Source organism: Astyanax mexicanus, chromosome 9 (assembly GCF_023375975.1).
Source record: "Astyanax mexicanus isolate ESR-SI-001 chromosome 9, AstMex3_surface, whole genome shotgun sequence".
Taxonomy (NCBI): Eukaryota; Metazoa; Chordata; class Actinopteri; order Characiformes; family Acestrorhamphidae; genus Astyanax; species Astyanax mexicanus.
The window spans coordinates 23,261,929-23,289,698 of NC_064416.1; the positions used below are offsets into that span (position 1 = coordinate 23,261,929).

At 39.8% G+C, this 27,770-nt stretch overlaps 1 protein-coding gene across 4 annotated transcripts; it reads left to right on the plus strand.

The window, feature by feature from the left end:
* The first annotated feature begins 1,872 nt into the window (after positions 1-1,872).
* siah1 (siah E3 ubiquitin protein ligase 1) lies at positions 1,873-27,156 on the plus strand. 4 transcript variants are annotated; one of them, XM_007249181.4, is made up of 4 exons: positions 14,699-15,689; positions 16,759-16,821; positions 18,075-18,131; positions 24,713-27,156. In XM_007249181.4, exons 1-4 carry the CDS (start codon positions 15,593-15,595, stop codon positions 25,561-25,563), a joined length of 1,068 nt encoding a protein of 355 aa, XP_007249243.1. In that variant the 5' UTR covers positions 14,699-15,592; the 3' UTR covers positions 25,564-27,156. The 4 variants fall into 4 exon arrangements, with proteins under 4 accessions (XP_007249245.1, XP_049339318.1, XP_007249243.1 ...); XM_007249183.3 differs by lacking the exons at positions 14,699-15,689; positions 16,759-16,821 and adding an exon at positions 1,873-2,051; XM_049483361.1 differs by lacking the exons at positions 14,699-15,689; positions 16,759-16,821 and adding an exon at positions 10,363-10,384.
* Positions 27,157-27,770: the final 614 nt, after the last annotated feature.

The window sequence follows — 27,770 nt, forward strand, 5'->3', positions numbered from 1 at the left end:
TTTATTAACTCCAAAGCTGACAAAAATGAGGCAAAGCAAAATATTGTATCATGGTATTTAGCCGATGCTATTATACCTGAAATCAAAGCACTGTTACAGCAAAAACAAGGATACACAGTGTCACTAATAAGAAGAACCAAAAGTTATTTAGGGATAATAACACTTCTTTGTGGGGAAACTTTAGCATCAAGGACAACAAACTTGTCTACAATAGCACTACACAGTTTGGCACTCAATAGATGTGCAGAGCTTTAAGGTCTAAGGTCACATGCCATTATAGTTGTACAAAATTTTGTAAACCATGCTTAGTGAGTGAGTCCAGTAACACTGAAATTGAACTGTGACTAACCTTAGTTCTGAGAATAAATGTCCAAAACATCTGCTGGTTTAAAATACTGTATGTCTCTGCATAGCTGAATAATGGAAACACCTTTACTTCAGCACAGTACGAGGCATCATTCATATATATGAAAGGTGAAATGAAACTTTTTTTAGGGTTTAGGGTTTTGTCATGGAAGATTTGGTGACCTAAACTCTATTCTACTGCTAGCCAAAAACACAAAGTTAATGTATGAGACACCATTTACGTGTAACAATATTTACATTTACAGCATTTAGCTGACTGTCTTATCCAGAGCGACTTACAAGGTTATTACTATTACAGAGGTGGATCAATGTAGTGTTATGAGTCTTGCCTATTAGGCCTTATTAAAGTAGCACAGCATAGTTACCCTGACCTGGACCGGAGCCCCAGTCTCCCACATGCTAGCTCATTGGCAGGCAGTGTTGTTATCCACTGCACCACACCACCAACAGTGGCGTATCTAGGATTCTTCTGAGTAAGGGGCCATAAAGGGGCAACAATATTCACAGAGGGGCCACATATTATTTCACCAGTCACACCATGTTTAAACAAAACGTATACAGTAACATCTATGTAGTTATTTTTTCTGCCAAAAGTTCAACACTAAATTTAAAAATCTGCAAACAAATTTTAGATATTTTTATTTTAAAAAGATACTTTTAAAGGTGCTTTACTATTATTTGCAGTTTAAAATAAGTTGCATTTAGATTTGTTCAGTCTTTGCTTTCAGTTTTTTTTGTGGATTTTCTGTGAATTTTAGTGAATTTTTGTGGGGCACTTCAGGGGAGCAATCAGATTTCAGCTGGGGCCAATATCCCTGTTCTCAAACAATCTTAAAGCAAAAAGAAATGTGCTACTGTACTCCACATATGTGACTTCAAAGTACTAAAAGACCCTAAAAGACCTAAAAGCACCACTAACTCTTTGTTGATCTTTGTTGACATATCTTTTACATAAGTTTGTATGTTGTGATTTAATAAAAAAGCTGTTTTGGGTTTAGTTATGGACTGCTACTGTGTAAAAACACCTGCAGAATTATGCAGAGCTCTACCCACCAACATAAGCAGCTATAAGCAGGCGTGAAGTGAAAGGTATCTATCTCAGTGTTCTTCCTAGACAGACTACTCTCCGGAGTCCTCCTTAACCAGTAAATTATTTATCAGTCTAAGAAAAGGACTGGTGTGGGAAGGGAACTGGATAGGGAAGGTTAATTACACCACGTACTACACTGTTAACTAACAGTATATGTGGCAGACTGCTTTATATAACCCTGCCTTATATAATCCGGTGACAGTGTCGTGCTTTTTGTTTAAACAACAAAAAACGGTCAATGAATTTGTAAGTAAATTCAGATATTGTAAATCCCTTACTTTTTGATATTGGGAGAGTCTCGTTCAGGGAGGTCCTGTGTATTTTTCTGTCCTTATCCATTGAGTTCATTAGCCAGCTTAATGATGGCTGTGTTTACAGCGCCTCCCGCGGTGCAGCTGGTAGCTAGCTAAAGTATTTTAGCAGCCCAGTCAGTGTGTGAGACGGAGGCTGCCGGCGACAGCGTCTGCGTTGTAGCTCGCTAGCTAAGCTGCGAATGTGGAAACTGAAACGACCCAACGATTAAACGACGATATATGTGAGAGGATTATTCGCTTGGGTTTGTTTTCTATAGAAATACAAGGATATTTCTCTAGAGGTAAGCGCTATATTAGTGTCAGTGTGCTGTGATTCTGCTGTTTCTTGGTATGGACTGGCGGGCTAGCCAGGTCAGCCAGCTAATGCTAATGCTAGCTAGCTATCTAGCTTGAAGTGTCGGAACAACGGTTAGCAACCGCTAGCTAGCTACAGCTAGTCAGCTAACTTGAAGCGGGCAGCTTGTAAACATAGGGTTAGCCGACTGGTTTGTCATTAGGTAGCTAGCTGCTGGTTCTATAAGGACATATCTGTCCTTTTATCAACAATATATCTTACAAATTAAATATTTTAGTGGGTAAGACCGGGCTTAGAGGAATTTCTAGCTAACTATTGTCTAACACTGGTTGCCTTTGTGTGTGTATCCAGCGGGACTCGGGCAAGCTCCGTTGCTAGCTAATGTGGAGGTGTTAACAACCGCTTGGTAGCTGGCTAGCGAGCTGTACAAATTGGCTACAGACTTTGCCAGCTTGCTGTCTGTCTTGTTTAGGTAAGGCTAGCTAGCTACATAGCATATTTATTAACCTAAGCTGTGAAACAAATGACAGTTGTCCCCAACCTCTCTCTGTCTCTCTGATGCTCAACGCCCACAAGACAGTTGTTAGGAACTGTGATGTGTAGCTAGCTAGCTAGCTAGCTATATTCGTGCTAGCTGACTAGCTATATTGAGTTGCGGCCTTGATGGTCTATTACATTGCAAGCTAACGCTAGAGAGTCTGCACGCAACCCTGTAACCAGAATAAGAAGCTATAGTTGGCTAGTTAACCAGTTAGTTTGCTAAGATATTTGAGGCTGAACGCATAGCATGTCTAACTCTGGTTAAAGCCTGTAACGAATGCTGTGGATGGCTGCTAGATGGCTTAATGTAAGTTATAAGTCTTTACGTTTTCCAGATATCCTAGCTAGTTAATCTAGTTACTTAACCAAGCTAACCTAATTAACTCATTGACTTCTGTATCTTGCTAACGTTAGTAGTTATGTGTTTGCAGTATTGTTGCTACTTAAACCTGTTGTAGTTGTAAATAAGCTAGCTAGTTAGCGAACCTAACGTTAACTGTCACTCTGTCTGTCTCTCTCTATGTATCAACATACCCACGTTATTTAATTACCTAACGCCAGCTGAATGGCAGACAAGCTAGCTAACTTAGCTAGCTACCAACTAACTTTCATTTGTGTCCCCGCAACCTGTTTTATTTTCGTTATTCATTCCCTGCCAAGTGTAAACCTAGCTATCTCTAAAGTACTTTGACGTTGTCAGTGAGATCGAGTGTTTTGTTTACACGGTAGCTAACTGCGGTTCAGAGAGATGCTCCGCTCTCATCCTCCACACTGCAGAACCGTCTAATCCATCCACTTCACCACCTCAACTGATTCCTGTTGAGATTAGAGAACAAGGGACTCTAGATAATGATTCTATTCGGCCATATTCGTTCAGGATCAGGCTTATAGCTATATCCCTCACTCACAGTCTTAGCTGCCTTAATCACAGTGTGTACCTCTCTACCTGGCTGCTGATACCTAATCAGTGCCAAGATGGCGCAGGTCAAGTATCCCTAGCCGCTATCAGCCCGCTGTCTGTCTGCAGTTATGTTTTGCAGAGACGTTCTGGAGGTGAGTATCGAGTTAAATGGTAGCTAATGTTAGCTGATAAACGTGCGATATTTGTGTTAACGTTGTTAAACGCGTATTTTGGACGCCTGTGGAACGCTCTTCCAGACTCATTAGTTAGTTAGGGATAATAGTGTGAGGCAGTTGTGGACACTTTGTACTTGTTTCCCTGGGGCGCATTAGCAGGGTAAATGAGATTTGTACCACTGGAAGGCCAGTCACTTTGGAGGAATTAGAATCACAGGAAACTCCAGTATGCACGTAAGACACACAATTTTATATTCGTATATCGTTTATTGGATGCCTGGATCATTTTGTTTGCAGTGGTGAAAGTACAGCTGTCATACTGCTCCTTTAATTGTGATATTTCTATAACATGATTTGCACTACATTGTACTTTTAAGTGTTTTCTCTCTGTACTAAACCAGACCATATCCACTCATGACCCAATGACCCATTCATGTTCTTTAGAATTTCTTATACAGAAAGTAACTTTTGTGTAGCTGGTGTGATATTGTTATACGCTTTTTTTGAATCTTGTATACAATAGTTTGGATTTGAGCTGGGAGGTTATTCAACTTATTTTGATTAATCAAATTACTGTTTTAATTTCAAAATTTGGTCATTGAGATTTTACATATTTGAATATAGAAGATGCCAGAGTATCAGAATATCAATAAATGGCTCAGTTGATTTGCTCCTGTCAGAAACCTGTAAAAAAAAAACACCTTTATGTGGGAGTGATTTTTAATATTTCACTCTTTTCTTTAACTGAATACAAGGAGGTTATGTTTGCACTGTGTTTAATATCTGCTTACTATTTCTAAAAATGAAAACTAAGTAAAAAGTTTTAAATGGAATGTAAAGAAAACAATATCTTGCACATTAATTTAAATGGTGCTATTTGTTTACAAAACAAACTGAAGTTATGTAAAAACTAAAATCTGAATTGTAATTTAGAATCGCTCCTATTTACATTATTGACCAGGCCACATGTAGAATATATCACTGCTCATAATATATGCTGTCCATCACTTATTGTGTGTTGTCTAATATATTTGTATTGTACTAAAGAAACACCAAACACAGTGTGTTAATAATATTAGTATTGCAAAAACGGGATATAAGATCAGCAGTGATGCTTTTGATTCTGCATGTGTGCTGAATTGCATTTAGATAGTAGTGTGACTGAATGAATGTGTGTGTGTGTGTGTGTGGTTCCCTGTGATGTACTGGCAGTTTGCCCAGGGGTGTTCCTGCCTTGTGCCCAATGATGCTGGCAGGCTGTAGACCAACAGTGACCCTGAAAATGATGTTGATTGTTGGATTTGCAGTAATATTAGCACATCATGTATTAGTGTTCTGATTTGGAATTATTGTACTAAGTTTTATAATGATGGTTGTGGTGATTTGTTGTTGTAGTGGTGTAGTAGTAGGAGTAGTAGTAGTAGTCCTTGTCATTGTAGTAGTCCAGATGGACCACAAACAACTCAGCTTCTCTGTGTCATCTGCTCGTGTAGCAGCTGCTGTCTTTTACAGCAAGTGATTGAGTCGTATTGATTCTGGGATGCCAGCCTAACCTTGCTTGTGATGGTCATGCAAATTGGATTATTTGGCTGGATCAGTCATTTTGTACCATGTAGTGCTGGTTCATGTGCTCTGGCTCAGCCTGACCCTCAGCTTTCTGCCGTCTCACATGCAGCTGCGCATACAGAGCCAGGCACACTGGGAGTCCCCTTGCCAAAATGACAGCTGGTCCTTTTGAGTGGAGGGGTGCTGTAGAGCGATTTATTCTCCAACTCCTGGGTAATGACACGGTAATCTGAGCCTTCTCACAACTTCTGAATTATGAGTGTAGAGCCCTGTTTCTTTTTGTCATCTCCATTAGTTCCCTTGTTTGCATCCCCCCTTCCCTCTCACACATGCAGAGCCATGCCTGTTTCTTCCTCATGTCACCAGTGTGCCTCCTGCATAATCACTACACGGATCATAAATGCTAGCTGACCATCTGCTCAAGTGCAACAAATGAGGACCTTGATTATGTGTCTCGTAGAGGTTAGGGGTCTTTCTTGTTATTCCAGCCTATTCCAGTCTTCTTTTCACTATGGTACTGCTTGCTGATTTATACAGCAAATCCTCATATTGAAAGGCTTGTATTGAGCAGTGGATAAAAATGTGGTCTATATGATGATTATGATGATGAGATTTAAAAGAAATTGGTTCTAGTAAAGACACGATCTGAGCATGATTTGATAAGGGCACTTGAGATCATGGTCAGTTGGAATTAATCAAAAATACTAGAGATGGGATAGTATTCTTTTAAAACCAGTATTGAAAGTTTCTGTACGAGACAATACTACTGTAATATATGATATAAAATATAATATTAAGATTTTATCTACCACAGTACTTGTAGATAATTTAAGTGTATAAAAGTAGGCTAAATAGATTTTGATGCTATTTTTAGTATAGATTTCTACTTTGGGAAGCACACAATGCCAAAAAAAGGCCAATTTATGCTCCAAATTAATTACTGATGGGTAATTAATGTGTATTCTATAATAATTACATTTATATTGTGCATTTATTATGAATTCTAATATCCAGACGTAGAGCCATACCACTGTGAATTGTGGGGTCAGTGTAGCCAGTAGTTTATCTAAAACACAATGGACAAATAGCCAAAAAAGAATTATGGCAGGACTTTCTGAATAGTTTCCACCTCTGTTTCCACCAGGGCTGCCTCTTTGGGCTTGTTTGAATTAGGCTTTTTACATTTTGCCTTTGTTTTCCTTTTAGCAAAAGATCACCATCCCCTAATGAAGCAGAGTAAGCTCAATTAGGGATGCACTATGATATTGTAATGGCCTATGTTTGCTCTTTTTAGAAAAGTCATCAGCTGATGTCTTACTATTTTAAATCAATATTTGGTGGCATTTGTACTATGCCATCTCTTAATCTCACTACAAAAAAACCCAGACTAATTTAGTGTAAATGTAAACTTCAGGATGTCAAACCGTTTAATGGGTCTTTCAAATTATTTGGGATCAAAAATATATTTTTTGAATATAACCAATTTTTACTTGTCTGCACAAGCCTTTATCCTTAACTGTGACCTACAGCGGGGCAGTATGATTATTTTATTGGATAGTTCAATCAAACTGAATAACTCCACATTTCAGTGCTGAGAGTGTAATAAGTCCTGTTTAACTGGATGAAGTGTAACAGTTTTAAATAAAAACACAATGTAAAGATTTTTACTAATTATTAGCATTTCTTTTAAAAATCTGCAACCACTAATGCCTTTAGTCTGCATGTTTATATATGTTGTGCATCCTGAACATTGGAGACAATATTTTTGTCATTTCGCCCAGCCCTACTGTGACCTTGTCACCTGGATCTTCAAATTCATAGTGTCCTTTGAGTATGCTTCAGTTTAGAGGCATCTAAACATATTAGTGTTGGTAAGTTTAGAGTTCATTTTTTGCTTTTTAATCTAAGATATACCTTGATTATAGGATATATTATTTAGTAAATCGGCTAGGTATAGGTTGGGTTTATTTGCATACTCATATATTCGTTGCCTGGCAACAATCTCTATCACTGTGTTTTGTTGTTTTTGAAAACTTTTGTCTCTGAACTGCCCTCTAGTGATTATATTGCTTTAGATGTATCCAATTGTATCCAAGTCAGCATAAAGGATGCACAGATGTATAAACTCAGTGACTGATGTTACTGTATAGACTTAATAGGTTTCGTGTTCACATGTCAGAGAGTGGTTTATTTAGTATCAAGTGTTTAAACCCCATGCAGTAGATACTAGTGTTGTTTGATGTTATAATTGCATAAAAGGAAACTTGTGTTTTATGTAATCTATTGATTTTTAACAAATCCAATATATGGCTGAGCATACAGTATCAATATATCGCTATACATTGAGCCATAACCCCTGTATCATGATGCATATCATATTGCCAAGATCTAATGCAACATAAGTAAAATGTAAGTTGTCAGCTAAATTCCAGTCTGTATTGCTGATCTGTGCTTCTGGTCCTCTGATCTCTCATTTACTTTCCTTCATGGAACCACAGACATAGATCAAAGCAAGGCAGCTGAATGCATGCTGTCAGCCTAAATGTAGAGGTACTGACGCGGTACGAACTGTCTGGCTAAAATACTGGATGCTCTTTCTGGAGTTGGTTGTGCAGATACTGCAGCCCCACCTTTCTCCCTACATTCTCCCTACAAGTGCAGAACAGGGTTGTTTTTGCCTCGAGTGTTCTTAACTCTGCTCTTATTAAGACTGTGGAGCTGGCACAAATATCTGTTTACCAGTGTACAACCAGTAGGAGTTGTTTACTCTTCGCTCGTCCACCTACGTGCTTGCTCTGTGCCTGGGGTGCCTCTTTGCAGCCAGTGTTCAACTTGCTTATTTTGTTAAGCTAAACACACAGCGAGCATCGACTCTCTCAGATTGACCTGATCTTAAAGGCCTGTGAGCCTTTTTTTTCCTCTCCTCTCAATTTTATTAAAAAATCATAGAGGGTGGCCTTTGCTTAATGACAGACATGACAAAGAAGTAAACAAGAGATATGTACACCCTGCTTGGTCACATGGCTAACTGTGTGTGTCTGCTAATGGTTTCAGCTGCAGGTTACCTTAGCAGACCGAGGGTTGCACTCTCTGCACCTATCATGTTACCAGACAGGGCACTAATGGGCTCTCTCCATGGTAAAGATATCCTAAAGATGAGGAGGAGGTAATAGATGGGATAGAATCTCTTATGAACTGCATAGTGGAGAGTGTGTTCTGCTTCAGTCGGTCCTGTGAGTGTGCAGAAGGGAAAGATCAGATTACTTTTTGAGTCAGACACCAGTTGAGTTGGCAGTCAGGCTGCGCTCTAAGTGGCTAAAACACTATTTATAATGCAGAAGCACACTTGAGCCATAAATGCACTGCATACATATTTACAGTATGTAGACGTTTTTATTTTTATCAGGGTATTTGTTTTCTATCTGATCCAGAACTCTTATTGCTCAGGATCAGCCGATTCACATCCAGTATTTGTGTTTGTATACATAATAAAGCCACACGGTTTAGATATAATGTGGCGTTAATAAATGCTGAAATAAATTTATTTAGTTGGTTAAAGTGTGACCTTTTTAAGGGCATGTTATATATAATAAGCCAGTCTGCTCTCCTCCCAGATGGAAACGATTCAGTTTCCATCTGCAATTTAGTAACTTTGTGGGTCTGTGTTAGTACACACTTTGGAGTGATGTGTGTTGTTTGTCAACTATTGATGTTAGGTGAATGTCTATTAAGAATTAAATGTGAATGTTCATGTTCATAAAGTTTTAAAAGTTGAGAAATTAATATTTGGTGGAATAACCCTGGTTTTTAATCCAGGTTTTCATGCATCCTTGTCATGTTCTCCTCCACCAGTCTTTAACACTGCTTTTGGATACCTTTATGCCACTCCTGGTGCAAAAATTCAAGCAGTTCAGCATGGTCTGATGGCTTGTGATCATCCATTTCCTCTTGATTATATTCCAGAGGTTTTCAATTTGGTAAAATCAAAGAAACTATTTTTAACTATAGTTTTTAAGTGGTCTCTTATTTTTCCCAGAGCTGTATTGTTCCACACTTCCACAGTGCTTCAGCTTAATGCATAATGTCTGTGTACTCCTCTAGCTCATCTCTGGTGTTAGACATGTTACCAGAAGGTCCATGTTTATCCTCTTCTGAGACGTCTGATTGCCAGTACTTTTCTTGTACATTGCACATCTTGTGTCAGCAGTGGGTTCAGTGTAAACTAGGTCCCTCCTTCCCCCCTAAATGCAATAAAATAATACAATTATGATTATTTTAGTCACCTATCCATTCGATTTTTGTCATGTTGTTTGTGTCTAAATAAGTGTTTTATTTTAATATATTAATATTAGTATGATAACGTCTGCAGCATGATTGTGTTTTCTAAAAATCTCAACCCAAATATTAATTTATTAAAAGCAAGCTTTTTAATATAAGTGCATGCATAACAAGCCTTTTCCTTTCTTTGTCCAATTTATTCTGCAAGGTTATGATGTAGATGCCTCGTTGCCGGCTGTTTCCAGGATAGTTGATACATGAGACCCTCAGAAGAGATTGAGGAGTATTGACCTGGACCCTTACCACAACTACTACATCAATATCTGTGGCCTCTTTCTCCTGTAACAGAGTTTCAGTTTAGCAAGTAACATGGTAGCAGAAGTCTGTGTAAACCAGAATAATAAACAAGCTCATGTTGGTGGTTAGAAACCTACAGGTAAGCTTTGTTAATGCTTGTTATCAAGGCGCATTATTGTAGGTTTATTCCACTTTTTAAGTGGGAAGTAACATAGGGCTCAACAGTAGGGCCTAAGTTTCTTGTATATGATCACAATATATATATATATTTTTATTTCAGCCCGTACAATTTAATTCTGATATCTTTATGACCAACATAAAAGCCACATAAAACTACCAGGAATGCCCACAAACGATGTCTGTACCTACAAAATTATGATAAATGAATTTGGATGTCTGTATTGTGTAATTATTTTACATCTGTACATGAAAAATAACATGAATCGTTATAGTGCATTGATTATCCAATATTTGTTTATCTTCCATTTGTCCCCCATGCTTCCAAAACCATGCTGGGGAGATATTCAGCCCTGTCATATCTAAACTCTGGAATTATGTCTGGTATGTAGAGATTACTCAATGAGCAATTTAGACCTAATACTGATTACATATTGATGTAATCAAATGTATGAAGTTATAAACACAATGATGACATGTATCTTGCTTTTTGGAGTTTGTATGGCTGTTGGGGGTGTGCTATATCATACAGTGCACAATAATATCAGCAACATATTTGAAATGATTAAATCACATCAGGATATTCGTGTCTTTCTTGAAAGAAGTGTTTTTTGTGGTTGTTTTCTATTTAACCTATATACTTTTAATTGTTTGCACTTTAAATGCATGCACTTTTGTTATTACATTTATTTTTTGATTTTTTACACTTATCATATTATACAAAATTATGAAACTGCAATATTTTAGCAAATTAAAACTAGTAGGTTTGTAACAGTAGTATATTTTCGAATTAAATGCAATGCTTTGCAATGCAATGCTTGTCTCAGGAATATTATTATTGTTGATGAATATTGTGATCTATTAGTTTATGGCCATATTTCCCACCTCTAATGGCTGTATTAGCTATATAAACACAAATATGGTTTGGACCATGTATTATGGTTTGCCAGTATTTAGCATCAAGGTTTAAATTGAGTGCAAAAAAAACTGCATGCAGACAAACTGCAGTATTCATTTCTAAGAGTAAAATTAGTCTCTGTTAATTGGGTTTGGTGCAGTTTGTGAAACGTTTGAATAAGAGTCATTTAAGTATTGTGAGGTGTGCTCATTTATGCTTGATCACCCTATTTTAGGCTTTTTAGCACAGTGTTGTGGCTAGTCAGAAATGTGTATTTGTACAGGGTTGTGAATGTAAAAGGGGTTAGTTTGTTCTTTGTGGCAAAAGGGCAGAAAAAGGCCATCTGTTTTGATGGCTTGGTCCACAACCATTTTGTCACTTGAAAACAATGGCATTGATTAGGGGCTTTAATGTGAAAGTGTTTGCTCTGTCACCAAGGCGTGTTCTCCAGTAGTGATTAGTGAAAGAACTTTCCACTGGGAACCTGTTTTGCATCCTGCTGCTGACTGAAGTCCAGCTCATGCGTCCTGCTTCTGCCAAGAGTTTGAGCGACTCCATGTAAATGTTGTGCCAGGAAAATCACACATAGATGTAAATGCTGTCCTGTGTCCTTTTGGCCTTTTTTTGTTTATTGTGTAGCGTGTTAAGTTGTTTCAAGCTAATGTAACTTGCTCTGTATGTCAAATCCTTTTTTTTTTTTTTTTTGTTCAATTTAATCGATAGTGGTAGTGGGCTTACACTTCTGCCCACAGCACAGCAGACTGTGGTTCGATTCCCTGCTTGAGCCAGAACACCACACTTCACTAATAAGCCCCTGGGCTTTGATAAATCAATAATACTTTCAGTTCATTTCTTTGAGACATCCCCCTGCCTTTTCAGTTCAAGGGGAAGACTACAACTGGATTCACTTACACAGTTAAATAGTTAAATAAGTCATAACCTTAGTCTGCAAGATGCACAAATGTAATTATGAAAGATTATTGATTAATCAGTATTTTTGTGGCAATACCAATCGTCTTTCAGTTCAGTCCGTCAAATCCTGATACCAATTGAGGGGGAATGCAGGATTTCACATTTTACCTAGACACACTTAATAATAGTGCATCATTGTGCCGGGCTTCTGTAATGTTCTGTGCACTGCCTCTTAAAAAGACATGGTTTAATTTTGGCATCAACTACTTATAAAAAGCTGTAGAAATCCCATGCAGAACTATATTGTGCAGAACTGCACTGTGGAGCTTAATATGAAAAAACAACCAGAAACATTTTTGCTAAAATCTCAATTACTTTGGACTAAATTCCTTTAGTTTGGTGATACTTTGCTGCTGTAGTATTGGTTGTGGTTAAATGTCATCTGCACAGTTTTCTGTTTTGTGTGATTAGCAGTGTTTGGTTAGTTCTACGATCGTGTGATGCCCACCATATGAGTATTCGTGATGTACACTGTGTGTATCCGGTTAGTGGTTTTAAGTGTTTTCTCTGCTTCTTACATGAGGAATGTTAGTTTATCACGCTCTACAAATGTGAGTTTAAGTCAGTTTAAGGGTAGTCAGTTGTAAAAACATTTATAGACTATATATCAACTATATATTGTTTTGTGAATTCTGAGTTTCTCTTCTCTACTTGAATGGAAGAAGTGTTGAGTGGAATTTAGAGTTGTTTATGACATTTATTCCAGTATTCTTTCAGTTTATTTGTTGAAAATGTGCTCCTGGTTTTCTGCTCTGGTTTCATTGATGAAAAGGTGAGTCTGTAAAAGCCATGAGTCATGCTCAGTAATGAAAAGGGTCTGTATTTACTCTGTATATATTTAAGCTTCCTGCTGTTGGATCAGCTCGTAGATGAGTAATCTTGCTCTCAGGAATTTATTAAATGTGTTTCTCTGTTGTGTTTCTAGCGAGATTATTGTGGGTTTTGTTTTTGCGACCTGGTTGAATGAGCTGCGGTGGCACGATGCCTTTGCATCTACCCTGTGTAAAGGTGAAACTTGAAACACAAAGGGTAATCACATGGCCATTGACTTTTCAAGAGAGCAATCTGTTTTGTTAGGCTTGCTGTGTCATTAAGTCTTAGGTAGAGCCAAAACATCATTGTTGTATCAGTTCTTGCGCTCATTGGGTGGCTGAGAAGGATGAGTGAATTTTCTCTTTTGAAAGTCTTCATAAAGGCTATCCCCCCTGCCCTTTTTGTGAATTTGATCTGAGCACATGTACATTATGTGAAGCTACTGAGAAAGTTCAGTAGAATGATGATAAGCATTAGCATAAGCTTTAGCAGATGAAATATCAGACCTGAGGTTTCTTCTGTTGGGTATTTGGATAGTACCAGGTGGGCTCAAATGTCAAATAAGCCAATCAAAGCCCTTAAATGTCTGCTGCTGTTTTTACTTCACTGTACAAGGCATCTGTGGTATTAGCTGGTGCTCTATATGCTGTAAGGTCACTTTACTTATTGTACTTACGCTAACTGTAAGTGTTTGGTATACAACATGCTTGTGGTGAATTGAAGATGTCTTAAAGGCACTTGAAGTGGTTGACTTACTTCATTCACACAACATTTTTGATCAGTGTAAAAAAGACAACATAAAACATAGATATGGTTGTCTAGTTTGTTGTGGGTTTGTGGTTTGTTTGTCTGTGGCTAGGGGTTAATGTAAGCACGAAAATCATGACATAAAAGCTTACAAGCAAAAACTGTGACGGATTGCAAGATTAGTTCATCAGTTGCAGCAACAGGTATGTCAGACTATGCCATTCTGTCTAAAAAAAGTTATTGGTTTGGAATATGAGGGAAGTGAAACCAGTCAAACATAGATCTGTTTTTAGCTTTAAACTATTTTTGCCTTCTCCTGTAAAGAGTTTTCATTGTCTGGGTAATTGCAAGGTATTTCTGTTGGCCTATGATACACCAAATATTTGTGAACTTCCCTTTTAAATGAAATCAGCAAATATCTCTCAGTTCCTCACATTGCATGCGCTTACAATTTGTCTAGTCCCTGTAAGAAATTACTGCCAATATAATAGGGCTCCTTGGAGGTGGACCTGTTTGTACCTTGCTCAAAGCCAGGCATTGGCAAGAGGGTTATAAAGCACCCCAATCATGTAGCGCTGTGGAGCAGTGAAAATGTTTTTTCAGGAATTATGTCATTCTATCCAGTACTTTTGGTGATTTTGGGTGCATTTGGTATGTGGTGTTCATCAAACATCCTGCTACAGTTACTTAACAGACAGGAATTAACCCTAGTCTTGGACTAAACAGCATTTTGAGTTAAGATTTTCCATCAAAAAGAAAGTCTGGTTTTTATTTGAAAAACTGAACCTCTAAAATTAGCAGTGCTCTTGTATCTGAATTAAATCCAGTTGTCACAGGGATGCTCCAGAATCTGGAGTAGAAAGGCTTTCCTGGACAGTAGAAGTTACAGTAAATACTCAAACACAAGCAGGATAAAGTCTCAGGATTTCTTTTTTGTACTAAAGTACTTAATATAAAAAAAACATGAATGAACATGTGTCCCAATACTGTCATCCATGTATTAAATCTTTTTTTTAGATAATTTCCTGCTTGATAAAGCAATACAAATTCTTGTTACAAGGCTGTTCGCTTTGAAGTTTTTGTTTTGCAAATTAGGAGTAAGTGAAACTTGTCGTTCCCTTACTGCTCTCCTGCTGTGCCCTCTTCTGTAGGTTTTGGTGTAGTGCTGCTGTATTGTAATGTCTCTTTGTCTGAACCGCATGGTTGGAGGAGGAGGAGCTGTGTGTAATCTGACACGAGGCAGACCCAAGAGCAGGCCCTACTCCTTCTCTTCAGGAGAGAGGGTGAGAGACACTCGCACACAGGGGGAGTGAGCCAGCATGCTGACTTCAGCCTGACATTCGACTCCTGAGCCCACAGGCTGCAGTGGCAAAAGTGCAGGCAGGCAGCACTCTGCGTTCTTTCGCTCTCTCTGATTCTTTGCTGAGAGTAGTTTGCTCTGTTTGACCTTAGGGAGTTTGCTCTGCTCTTCTCTTCTGTATCGCTTCTGGAGTTCTCACTGGATTCTTCAGCAGGCTGTGGGAGTGGTCCCTCACACTGGCGCTGGAATGCATTCGTAGACAAGGGGGGAAACTTGCCTCTGCGTTCTTGTTGTTTTTCTCTCTTCCTCTCATTTTCCCTTTTTCTCCCTCTCTCCTTGGGCTCCATCTCAAAGGAACTTCCTGACTACTACTTGAAGCTGGACACACTTGTGTAACATTCATGGATTACAGTGCCTATTTTTTGGGGTTTTTGTTTTTTGAATATTAATCTTTTTTTTTTTTTTTTCTACCCCTTGTGTGTGTGTGTGTGTGTATGTGAGTGTGTTTCCTGGGTTGCACTCTAAAGAGGATTTTTTTTCTCACCCCCTCTGTAAGACTCCTGTAAGTCTCCTGCACAGTGGTCAGTGTACAATCACTTGGATTATTTGTGTGCCTGTGAGTATATGAGAGAAACTGTGTAAGTGGTCAGTCAGGCCTCTGTGCACCCTCTGTCCTTCATGTGTTCAGGGGGTCTCCATGAGTGGACCTAACACCTAACAACCATTTGGAGGAGTATTTTCAGCTGGCCTTGTGTTGGGAGGGAGAGAGGAAGCAGTTTCAGAGACTGGACTGAAGGGGCCCTCTGTTATGGGCTGTTTTGTTTCTATGGAAGGAGCGCAATGAAGAGTCCCTCAGCTCCCCATGTCGCCCACTGTTAGGCTGCAGCCCGTCTACTCATGGAAGGGGGTTCTCAAGCTCTTCACATGCATAGCTGCCCGAACGGCCAGCAAGCCTAAAGGTAACACAAGCCCACCGCTGTACTTGCTGACTCCTATCTCTCCACCTGCGTCACATAGCCTGTTTGGAATGTTGTCAGTTCATGCATCTCTCACGCACACAGCCTACACACCAGACGTGGGCTTTGTGTGCGTATATGAATAGGGTGAAACCCCTTCACAGGAGCTTTGTTCGCTTCTGACCTCTGTTTAAATTCCATGATTGTTGTGTGTATGTGTGAGTGTGTGCACGAGACTGAGAGACGCTGTAGAGGACAAAGCATGGAAGTTTTCTGTTTTGAAGAAAACACTCTTATTTGTGTTTGGCCCAAGATTCCAGACTTAGTTCTGCAGTGTGTGTGTGTGTATATATGTGTATATGTTTGTGGTACTTGGGTAGGAAGGGAGGTACAGCTTGGAAGAAAACATGAGCGTCCTGTAAAGTATGGGTTTATAAATGTGGCATTATCCTGTGTGTGTGTTTTGTAAATGTGTGTTTAATAGTAAACCGTTAAATGTCTTGTCAGGCTATACAGTCTGGACAGGCTGGGGCACGCCTGGCCACCCAGGCAACACTGACTCAAAGACTGGACTGGAGTATTGCATGCTTCTCTGTGAACCGCAGAGTGCAGTCATCTCCACTGGTTGTTTTCCTTCACTTTGCTACAGTATGCTTTATCTCAGGGCTGTAGATTTAAAACATACACAAAGCATTAAACTGCAGCATCAACAATCAGAGAACAGTTATATATCTGAAGTTATAAGCTGTGAAAGTTGGTCATCAGTGTACTTTCCATTCCTTGTGGTCATTTTGATATTGTGAGTTGACCACAATAGCTTAAACTTTGATTTGTTAAAAGTCTGATTTCAGTTCTGTTTGTAAGGTCTTGAAATATTAAAGCTGGGCACTGATCTAAGGAATGGAAAATAGGCAGGGAAGAAATCCATGTTAAGGCCCTAACCCATATTTTCCTGTGAATTAGTGTTTATACTACAAAGGGAGGATGTGGGTGTTTTTTTGCATAGCTTTAGGTACAGACAAAAAAACTAGTTTGACCCTCAAATGAGCTCTGTGACTTTTTCTATCACTAGATGGTACACTAGAGCACCATACACTAGAGCACCAGCATCTCAGACCAAAACAAGTATCTCTGGGTAAGAAAAAGTTAGCATCTCTGTTGTGATTCCTGTATTTGTCTTGACTGCTTCAGTGCAGCTGCTGTCCTGTTCTAACTCTGCTGAACCCAGTTGTTACCATTGCTGGTGGCATCGCTACTCCAACCTTGATGAGCTTGGCTTTCTGCATTGCTACAAACTTTCTTTAAACCATGTGGACCCTGGTTGCTGTTTATGGTAACATTGAAGTTCTAGTACTGCTATGCCCAGCTGTTAGTGTCACGGCTAACCCTCGCCTACCCTACTGAGCTAGGCTGTTAGCATCACAACTAACCTGTGCATTCTGTCTGCTGTTCTTGGTAGCATTGCAGCTCTAGCCCTGCTGAGCCTGGCTGTTATCATTGCAGCTAATCTGCCCCAGACATTTGGATTCCTACATATTGTTTGAGATGGAATATTTGCAGGAATATTTGGACAATAGCTTCACCTAAGTGTTCAGTACTAAACTCTGCTAGGGGCGTGCCATATCATATTGTACACAAATATTGCTAACATTTTTGAATATTGTGAACGATATTATATCCTGAAATATTGTGCCATATCACCCACCCCTTAGTTTTTGCATCAGGGTACTATTTGTTTTTGCTGTTTTTAGCAAAAGTATAATTCACTCTTCTGATTTGGAGTGCATTATTACTATCATGACATTTTGGATAATTTCTTCTGTTACAAATCTGATAAAATTCATTTTATTTTGTGGTGTTCCATATATGGTATAGTGAAGTTAAATTTTCTTTATGTTGCAGTAGTGTATTTATGAATTGATGTATATTGTTTTTTATTCAATGTTTTGTCATATTGTTGAGTACAGTTTTCGCAAAAATACCATGAAATATCATATGTTAGGGCCCTAGTGTATGCGGTTGAACAGAAACACCATTGAGATTTGTTGTTTGCTGCTATATTAATGTTTAAAATGTCATATTTTGAACTTTTAGAAACAAACGTCTGGATAATACATTGTGAACTCTTCAAATTTAGCCTGATTTTTATCACAAAGGTTTTATGAAAATGTGTGTGTGTGTGTGTGTGTGTGTGTGTGCTTGCCTTATCTATATGCTTATGACAAAGTTGAGCAAAGCTGATTAAGATCAAGTTTCATATTTCATGTAAAACCTGTTGTGTTGAATAGAAAAACTTGTCTTACAGAATTCTGCACATGGGTTGCACGGTGCTTTTTTAATATTATTGTTTGAAATATTTTTTTTTTCTCCCTCTTCTCTTTTTTCCAGAGGTCCACACATTTCAAGAGAAGAAGATAGCCTTACTTGGGAATCATATGGACGAAGGCAAGTTTACAGTTTAGTTTGTTTTGCTTTAAAAATCTTCCTTAAAATTTCAAGGAAACTCAAATCCCTGTAAAAGCTGTGAGTTGCATCACCTTGTCATTGTTTACGTGAGATGCTAGGCTTGTTATGCTGGTTGTTTTGGTTTATAATGTGAGTGAGGAGCTGGGTCATGCACTATGAAGTGAAAAATTGGGCTGATTAAGGAGGAGAAGAAGGGGAACAGATGTTGGAAGAGTTCATCCTTCACCCCGGCTGGCCTTGCAACACACCTCCCCCAAAACACCCCTGTATGCTATATAGAGGAGAGGCGCATATCTGTGCCATCAAACTCTTGTGCCCTCTGACCCACTGTTAGTGTTCGTTGCGTCGGGAGAGGTGAATCCGTGTCCTGTTACAACCTGCCTTCACCAGGACTAACTCTCAGTGCATCGTGCCGTTGTTTAGCACTCCCTTATCTCTCTCTCTTTAAACCCATTATCCACCACCAGTGCCCTGTCTGCTGAGTGCCTGTCTGAACCTGGCAGAGTTTTATCTGCTGGCAGCTTCTTTCCAAAGCACAGTATATTAACAGTAAATGTGTAATGATCTGTAAACAGAGTGCACCTACAGTTTCCTACAGTGCTGGATGCTAACATCAAGTTTAAAGCTACAAGAATATACAGTTATTATTTACATGCCATTCAGCCTGTATTGGACAACAATGTCTAAAAAAAACAAAAGACATCACGTGCGGCTTCTGTACTAATATATATATATTTTTTTTTTTTTTGAATGTTTGATAAATGTTATATTAAGAAGTATAATTTTGTTTCTGTTTACAATCATCTATATATGTTTGGTTACTGTCAATTCTTTCACTGTCCTTGCTAGAGTTGAGTGACTTGGAATATATATAATATAAAAAATGTATAGACACTGCTGTGGGGATTTTATTGTTCAACCAAAAGGTTGTCATCTTCTTCCAGATGTATTTGAGTGACATCACTCCAAAAAAAGTTCAATTTCGCTGTTTTTTCCAGCTTTATTCTCTATTAGTTGATCTGTTTTTTAGTAATTTTATAGAGTTAATTGTAGAGTAATGAAGAGTCAGTTTGCAGGCAGTAGCTCTGTGTTGTTGAATATGACAGATAGGCTTTGTGGGCATGCAGCTTATATCTTTAGGTAAGCTTGTTTCTTTTGTGATGGAAAGAGTTTATTTTCGTTTTGCTTGCCAGGCATCTTTTAGCGTGAACAAAATCCTCTGTGCTTGCAGTTAAATCCAATCCAGTCTCGCTTCTTCCCCTCAGCACTGTGAAGAAGGCATCATGCAGTGTAAATATCACTGACTCATTCCACATAGCATGTTTGTGCTCACAGCCCTTAGAGTATGCACTGCTGCTCGTTTGCCCTCATGTTGGTTTAGCCTTTGCCCTTTCCAGTATGAGGAGCTGCCTCTGCAGTGTAGATTTTTTCAGTTTACGATTGCAGATCATTTCATTATTACTGTGGTCAGCAGAGTTCATGCTCAACAGGCTAAGATTAATTCAGTACATACAATACACTGTGTGTGTGATCATAAAGATACTTGGAGACATTTTCACAAAACATGCTGCATATCATGATGTGACAAAACCTCTGTTGCTAATCTGATTAGGAGATGAACTGTAATTCTCTTTTCGTGTTCCATCAAATAACCGTTTTGTGCCGAGTGTGTTTTTTTTTTTAAATAATTTGTCATACTACAATTATTTAGTGTGAAGCCTTGTGACACTGTTCTTGTTAGGGCTTTGGTAATCAACTAATCTTTTCTTTTTTTTTTCAGATAGTCAGCTAGTCATCTTATCCCCAACTAATCTTAACCTTAAATCTTTTGTTGCATTTCTGTCCCCCGAATTTTGTGTTGTGCATTGCAGTTACAAATTAACAATAATTTGATACTATAAAATTTGGTGTTGACATTTTTATAATCAACATTGTAGTGGTATCCCGTATTATGACAAAAGTGTAAAACAAACCAGAATGTGTTCTACATTTAAGATTCTTTATAGTAATTAGCTCTTGCTTATGTGACAGTTTGCACGTCTTGGCTGGATTTTCTTAGTCCCAGATTTTATGATTTAGTCACCTGGAATGTCTTTCAGTTAACAGCTGTGCTGAACTTTTTTTTTTTTTTTTTTTTGACCTCTTAATGTGTTTGAGAGCATCAGTTGTGAAGTTGTGAAAAGGTAGAGTTGGTATACAGTGAGTAACTTTATTTCAGTAATGTTCTAATCCATATTTTGGCAAAAACTACTGAACTAAACAAATAATTAAAAATTACTTTAAAAAATGGTCAATGTGGAAAAAATGCAAGAACTTTAAAAGTGCCCTAAAGTGCGGTTGTGAAGACCATCAAAAACGTTATGATGAAACTGGCTCTTGTCTTGTTGCACAGGATAAGTTAATCAGCTTTAGAAATGGCAAGTTAACAGCACTGTAGATAAGAACAGCAAGTTGTTTAACACGTTTAATACATGGTTTTGTATGTGTTCCTTCATAGTCTGGATGACTTCAGTATTAAGTCAAGTCAAGAAGCTTTTATAGTCATTATATCTGAGTACAGGTTAGAGCTGCAACTAATGATTATTTTGGTAGTCGAATAATCTGAGGATTATTTTTTTGATTAGTCGACTAGTCAGCGATGGGTTTTGCCATGTTCTCGGTCTCAAAAACATTTAGAAACTGCTGAACATGAGATTTTAAAGACATTTAAATGTCAAGATGTTGTGTAAATGTGGAAAGTACTGATATTTAGTGATTTAATATGTAATCTGTTGTGTTTGGGCACTTTTGGAGAGACAGACTCCAGTTGTGTAAACTGTTGTGTAAACTGTGAGTGAGATATTTACCCATCTTCCATTGCGCTTCTGTCCCCAGCACTACAACAGTAATGCTGTACTGTTACAAATTAACAATAAGTTGACAATAAAAATTTGTAGTCGACAAATGTATTTAATTCACGTTGTTGATTATGTCGACTAATCGTTGCAGCCCTAGTACAGGTACACAAAGTAGCGAAATTACGTTCCTCCAGAACCATCGTTCAACATGGAACAATACAATAGACAAAAATAAACATTGTAAATAAATTGTAATTTATAGTGTATGGGGGGAAAAAACACAAATCCAAAAAAAAGTGTCCAAACACATTTAGTGTTTTGCTGTTTAAGATTTCCTAAAATTATAATGAAAAAAATCACAATATATTGTCTTGCTTTAAGTGTTACAGTATCCTGTTTCATAACCCCTGAACCGTGATGCAGGTCATCACCAATACACAGCCCTAGTAGTGTCCGTGATTTACCACCCACACAGATCTGAAGTGGTGACCCAAGACCAAGCCTATGCTTGATACTGCGAGCTCAGGTCTTTTGCCTCTCCCCATGGCTGTAATTCCATTAGAGGAGCTGACATTAGGGCTGCTCAGGCTACTTCCTCTGGGGTTACAGGATTTCCTGTGTTATGTGATGTGCTCCAGGCTTTCCACTTGCGCAGCAGTTCAGTGTTGCATTTTCTTGGAATTAAAGAGGTGGGGCAGGCCTTTGGTTTTCACACATCTGTGTTTTTGCACAGAGAATTAGAAAAGTGTAGGCAGATAATGTTCTGAGTCTCTAAAAGCGCTGCCTCTGTTTTAAATGCTAATATTAATTTACATTGCATTGCAGGATTTAAACAGATACTGTACTGCTTTAATGCTTTTTACTGCGATAGCAGTCTGTCTCTGTGAACATTTAAAAACACATTTAGAGATTATGTGCTGCGTTTTGATTATTTTGGCCCAAAATGTTGGATGATGTGGAAGTCCTCTGAAACATCTGATGGTTAGGGGTTTTCATTGTGCACATTTGGGATTTTTATTTATACTTTTGGACAAACAGAAATTGTAGTAATTCAAGTACCACTTTATGGATGGCTGTCGTGATTTGGTTAAAATAGTTGATTTATTTACAATTTTATGTGGTAGTATCATCATGGATATACGCAAAATCCAACCTCATTTTAGACACCAGATACTCAAGATACAATATCAGACTGCACAAAACTGACCTGTGCAGTCCTTTCAAAAATGGTCACCTAGTGAACAGTCTAATGTCTCCAGCAGAGCTTAACTAAAAGGGATAAGCCAGAAGGTAACAGAAATGGATGCACCCTAAAACCCTGGCAACCACCAACTCCGCAATCAACAAACAAAGCACATGACTGCTTAAAGCAGCATTTCTGGCATTATCTTAGAAGTGGGAGGGGAATTGGTGACTAACATCCAGGTAGAAATTGGGTTCAAAAACAAGTGCTTCAACTGTGCACACACTCTAAACTCACCATCCCAACTTTCACATCCCTGTGTTTTTAGGCCCCTCGACTGCTCACTAAAAAACATGCGTCACTCCATCTGTCACTTAAGCCAAACCAAACAGTGCAGTATTTTCAGGTCAGCAGTGTATACTGAAGCATGGCTGCTGCCTGCCTCTCAGCACTCTCTCTGAGTGGGAGGTTGGCGTGCCTCAGTTTTCACTGCCATTTCTGTGGCAGTGTCATTTAACAGCAGACGGGCATTCTCTGCTGTTCTCAGTGTTTCAACAGTGCGTCTCGTGCCAACAGCTCTCAACGCACGTCTCTGTGTACACACACACACTGGGGTTTTTGTGTCTTTGGTAACTAAAATAATGTTGCTTCTTAGTGAGGTTGTCTGAGGACCAAACGCTGCCCACCAGTTTATATCAAATTTTCCTCCTACATGAAGCTGCTTTTTTTTTTTTTTTTTTTTGCAGTGCATGGGTTTGAAACATGACACGCATGACTCTACATGGACAGAAGTATTAAGATGCCCTTTAATTCATTACGTCCCATTGACACAGACATATAAACACCCAGCCATGCACATTCTTCCTTTTATAACTAGTAAAAGAATGGGTTGATCTAAAAAGATTACTGAATTCCAGCAGGAAACTGTAATAGGTTGTCAGCATTGCAACAAGCCTGTGAAATTTCATTTTCCCTTCTAGATTTTCCAACATCACTCTTGAGTTTGTTGAATTGAAAAGTACAAGTGACCTGAAAAATGCAGCAACTCTGCATTACAAGTCCAAGTTTATTTTTCCTTTAGTATCAAGAGAGTTGTATGTTGTATGATGCATGTGACAGCTATGGTTTTATTTGCCTTATTTATTTTACTGTTGTTTATGCACATGTTGCAAAGATAGTACTTGTGAAACCATGTCAGAAAGCTAATTGATATGTTTAGCCCATCCGCACACACTGAGCACAACGTCTCTATGTGATACATGATACATTACATTATGTGACTTCTTTATCTACATAGTTCCCACTCACACTCTCTGTAGAACCAGGTATAGTTTCATTAGCAGAACATGCTCAGAGACATGGAGGTGGTGATTTATCTTCCAGCACTACTGGCAGCAGTAGCTCATCAGGTTATCTTCTGCTCTACACTCTCTAATCTCCAGGTCCTGTATTTGGGGCTTGCTGCAGGCCTCTTACTCTCGCGGCTAATTTTGGCTACGGCTGCTGCACCCAAAGAGCAGCTCAGTAAAGGAGCTAAAAATACACAGGGCTTTATCTCAGCAGATGTGTTTACATGCAGCTTCTGAGCCACTAGCATGTGCACACAGCTAGCTAGCCATACAAGCAACCTCCCCCCACCCTACTCTTTACTGGGACTCCTCACTGTCTGTCTTAACCCCTTCATATGAGCTCATTTTCCTCCACCCTGATAAATGTAGTGTCTCGCTGTGCTGAGCCGGGCTGGGCTGTGCTATAGGCAGAGACAGCTGTGGCTTACATAAAGCAGCACAGTACGAGGGCTGGGTCACGCCCTGCCTCTGCCGAGCAACGGGGGAAATCTTGCCCTGATCTCATGCAACACTCTTCTGTTCTCACCCGTGTGTACGGCTAATGCGCACACGCACGCACTTCACCACACTCTGTTGCCATAGCAACGCTGCTTTAGCAGGCATGCGTCCTGGCTGCTAAGCGAGCCCGGCTCTTGCTACGTCTGCTTTCTACTAAAGCGTGGATATTGTGTCCACGCCAAAAATAGCCGCCCCGAGCACTTCCCGGAGGCCCATGTCTGACTTTATCAGTGCAAGTCGACCACAATATCTGGGAACTGTTCAGTGGAAATAGACAAGCGTCTCTGTGTTGCAGCACTTGGCTCGCACCACTCATGACGGTAAGCAGCCTTTTCATGCCGTCCCAAGGCTATTTGAATCGATGAAGAAGGAAAGAGAAAAATACAGTCTGCCCACAGTCTGCATTTAATGTGTCTGTGTTTTCACACAAAGCCGAGGGTCAAATTGCAGCATCAGGGAGATTGAAAGCGACGGCATAATTGTATTCTCGATTGCCGTGGATAATGCCGCTGAAGTGCTGCCAGGTGTATTACTTGCCCTCAATTGGTCTTGCCTGCTCATGTTCTTCTGTGCAGTCATTTTTCTTACTATAGCGTGTAATCTTTTGCTTCTCCCTTCTCTTTTCTCCCCCTCCTCCTTCATTTGCCCATTTCTCAACCACTCCCCTCTCTCCTCCCTCTGTCTGATCTCCAGAAATGAGTCGCCAGACCGCCACAGCGCTGCCCACAGGAACCTCCAAGTGTGCCCCCTCTCAGCGCGTCCCCACCCTGTCCGGCACCACCGCCTCCAACAGTGACCTGGCCAGCCTGTTCGAGTGCCCCGTGTGCTTCGACTATGTGCTGCCCCCCATCCTGCAGTGCCAGAGCGGCCACCTGGTGTGCAGCAACTGCCGGCCCAAGCTCACCTGCTGCCCCACCTGCAGGGGCCCCCTGGGCTCCATCCGCAACCTGGCCATGGAGAAGGTGGCCAATTCGGTCCTGTTCCCCTGCAAGTACGCCTCGTCCGGCTGCGAGGTGACCCTGCCTCACACAGACAAGGCCGAGCACGAGGAGCTGTGCGAGTTCCGGCCGTACTCGTGCCCCTGCCCCGGCGCCTCCTGCAAGTGGCAGGGCTCGCTCGATGCAGTCATGCCTCACCTCCTGCACCAGCACAAATCCATCACCACGCTGCAGGGCGAGGACATCGTTTTCCTGGCCACGGACATCAACCTCCCCGGAGCCGTGGACTGGGTCATGATGCAATCCTGCTTCGGCTTTCACTTCATGCTGGTGCTGGAGAAGCAGGAAAAGTACGACGGTCACCAGCAGTTCTTCGCCATCGTGCAGCTGATCGGCACAAGGAAGCAAGCCGAGAACTTTGCTTACAGGCTGGAGCTAAACGGCCACAGGCGGCGGCTCACCTGGGAGGCCACGCCGCGTTCCATTCACGAGGGCATCGCCACCGCCATCATGAACAGTGACTGTCTGGTATTCGACACCTCTATCGCCCAGCTGTTTGCTGAGAACGGCAACCTGGGCATCAACGTCACCATATCCATGTGCTGAGGACCGTCACAGACACACGCACTAGCGTGTGCTCACACAGACACACACACAGACACAAAAACACACACACACACACACAAAAACAGGCATAAGCATACAGTAAAAAAAAACATACATTTCACACCACCACCATGGGACACCTTGAGTTGTACTTTGGGTCAGGGAGGGGGGAGATATCTAACCGAGGGAACTTTTTCGCTGTTGTACGTTCCAAGCAAATGATAGAACTGACGTTTATCAGTTAAAAGCTTGGCACGCCCAACCGGATATTATTCCTGGGTTTTCAATTTTATGCTACATTATTATTATTGTTATTATTGTTATTATTATTATATATAAGTTAAACGATAAAAGTAATGTATTCTACATTTTTGAGAGCAAATGGCATTGCCCTCAAAGGTGAAAAAGGGCCTTGTGAAGCGGACTTGCGCACATGTGGCTTTGTTGGTGAAAATGAATGGTGATAGAATGGTGCAGTAGAATGGAGGGTTGGGGGGTTTTGGGATAGGTTCTGTGGTGGGGTTCACTCAAAAAGATAAAATAAAAATAAAATAAATTTAAATTAATTCCTAAATATTGGTTACTGCCCACCCCCACCCCTCGTTTTCTTCACCCCTCCCCTCCCCCCGCACTCACATGTTGGAATTTTAGTTCAAATGAAACACTAACTTCCAAGTTGAGTTTCTGCTGTTGTAGAATTTATTCAAGTTTCGTTGTTTCCTTTGACCCCTCACCCTTGGGAAGGACGTAGATGCTGATACACGGGCTGAGACTTGATGCATCCAGATTTCATTTGCAAATCTGTATTGTTCCAACACTACTGCAGTGTTTTTTTTTTTTTTTTTTTTTTCTTCTCTTTTCCTTTCAAGGTTTTTCTTTCTTTCTTCTCTGTAGGAAGGGGTCTCGGGAGGGTCCATCAGATTGTGTGTGGACCTGGTGTGACCACATCAGGCTTGAAGCCCCTCAAACATCACCCTGTCCCTCTTAGGTTTCTAGCTTAATCTCCAATAGCCTCCTCTTTTTCAGATCAGGTGCTCTTAAACAGCAGTCACGCGCCTGTGAATGTTGAGTCATTGTACTGAAATTAAATGAAATCCAGTTAACAGAATGGATTTTGCTTCCGTTTTACAGCATGTATGAGTCCAGGCCGCTGTAAGGTATAGACATGTTGTCTGGAAATCGTGAGCTCTTACTCGGGGAGGTGGGGGCAAGGCTGTACTGAATATCAGACTAGAAAACGAGGGCAATTTCTACAGTTATTATTGAGATTATTGTTATCATTTTTGTAATGACTTATAAGAAAAAGGAATGAAAAAGGCTGTTGTAACATTGTGGCTAATCTTCAGTGTTTGTATATAGTGTTGTTCTTCAGAAGACCTCATGTCTTTTGTTCTCTTTTTTGTAAGTACAGATATTTTTCCGTTTGTATGTCTGTTTTTTTGTTTTTGTGAGGAGTGGGCGAAGCAAAAGCCAAACATCTCTGTGGATACATTGTACTGTTGCTGGTCCTGGTCTGTTTTTATTTGGTTTTAATGGTTGTTTTTGTTTCTGTTTTGTTCTATTTTGCCATTAAATAAATCTATCTTTTTCATACTTTGTTGTTCCGGTTTATCTCCTCTTTTTAATGAAAGCAGATGTGTTTTGATTCTGTTTGTAAAGGTCATCATTGTGATTTGCAGGATCTTGTTTTAATCAGACTGGAGGATGGATAATTTCAGTTGAATGTTAGTCTGTTTACAGACTGAGAAAAGCTGATTGACCATGTGTGCCAATGCTTTGAGTAAAGACCAGCTGCCAAAACAGGTTTTGGGTTAAACTAAAAGATTTTTTTTTTTTTTTACACACACATGGTCATTTCATCTGATCAGTATCTGCATTATATCCTGATTGTAACCAACATTTCTTTTTCTTTTTTTTTGTGTGCTGTTTACCAACTTTTAAAATGTGACATATCTGGTCTGTTGATCAGTTCCCTGTTCTAAACTTACATGCATACACACAACTCTTTTCCCTTTCTTCTCAGAGCTCAGTTCAGAGTTGGACTGACTGAAAAGCTGCATGAACGAATTTCCAGAGGAGGAGCTACCGGTAAGTGAAAAGCACATAAAACAGCAGATCACTCACTGACCCTCTCATTGTCTCACAGCTTCTATTAACTGTATTTGTGTTTGCGCTTGCTTATTTATTTATCTCCTTATGCGCAGCAA

Excerpts from the sequence above, each read along its gene's own strand:
- siah1 (XM_007249181.4), top strand. The coding sequence starts at position 15,593 with ATGTCGCCCACTGTTAGGCTGCAGCCCGTCTACTCATGGAAGGGGGTT. Across the intron at positions 16,822-18,074 it reads ACCAAAACAAGTATCTCTGG|AGGTCCACACATTTCAAGAG; the intron begins GTAAGAAAAAGT and ends TCTTTTTTCCAG. Across the intron at positions 18,132-24,712 it reads TGGGAATCATATGGACGAAG|AAATGAGTCGCCAGACCGCC; the intron begins GCAAGTTTACAG and ends TCTGATCTCCAG.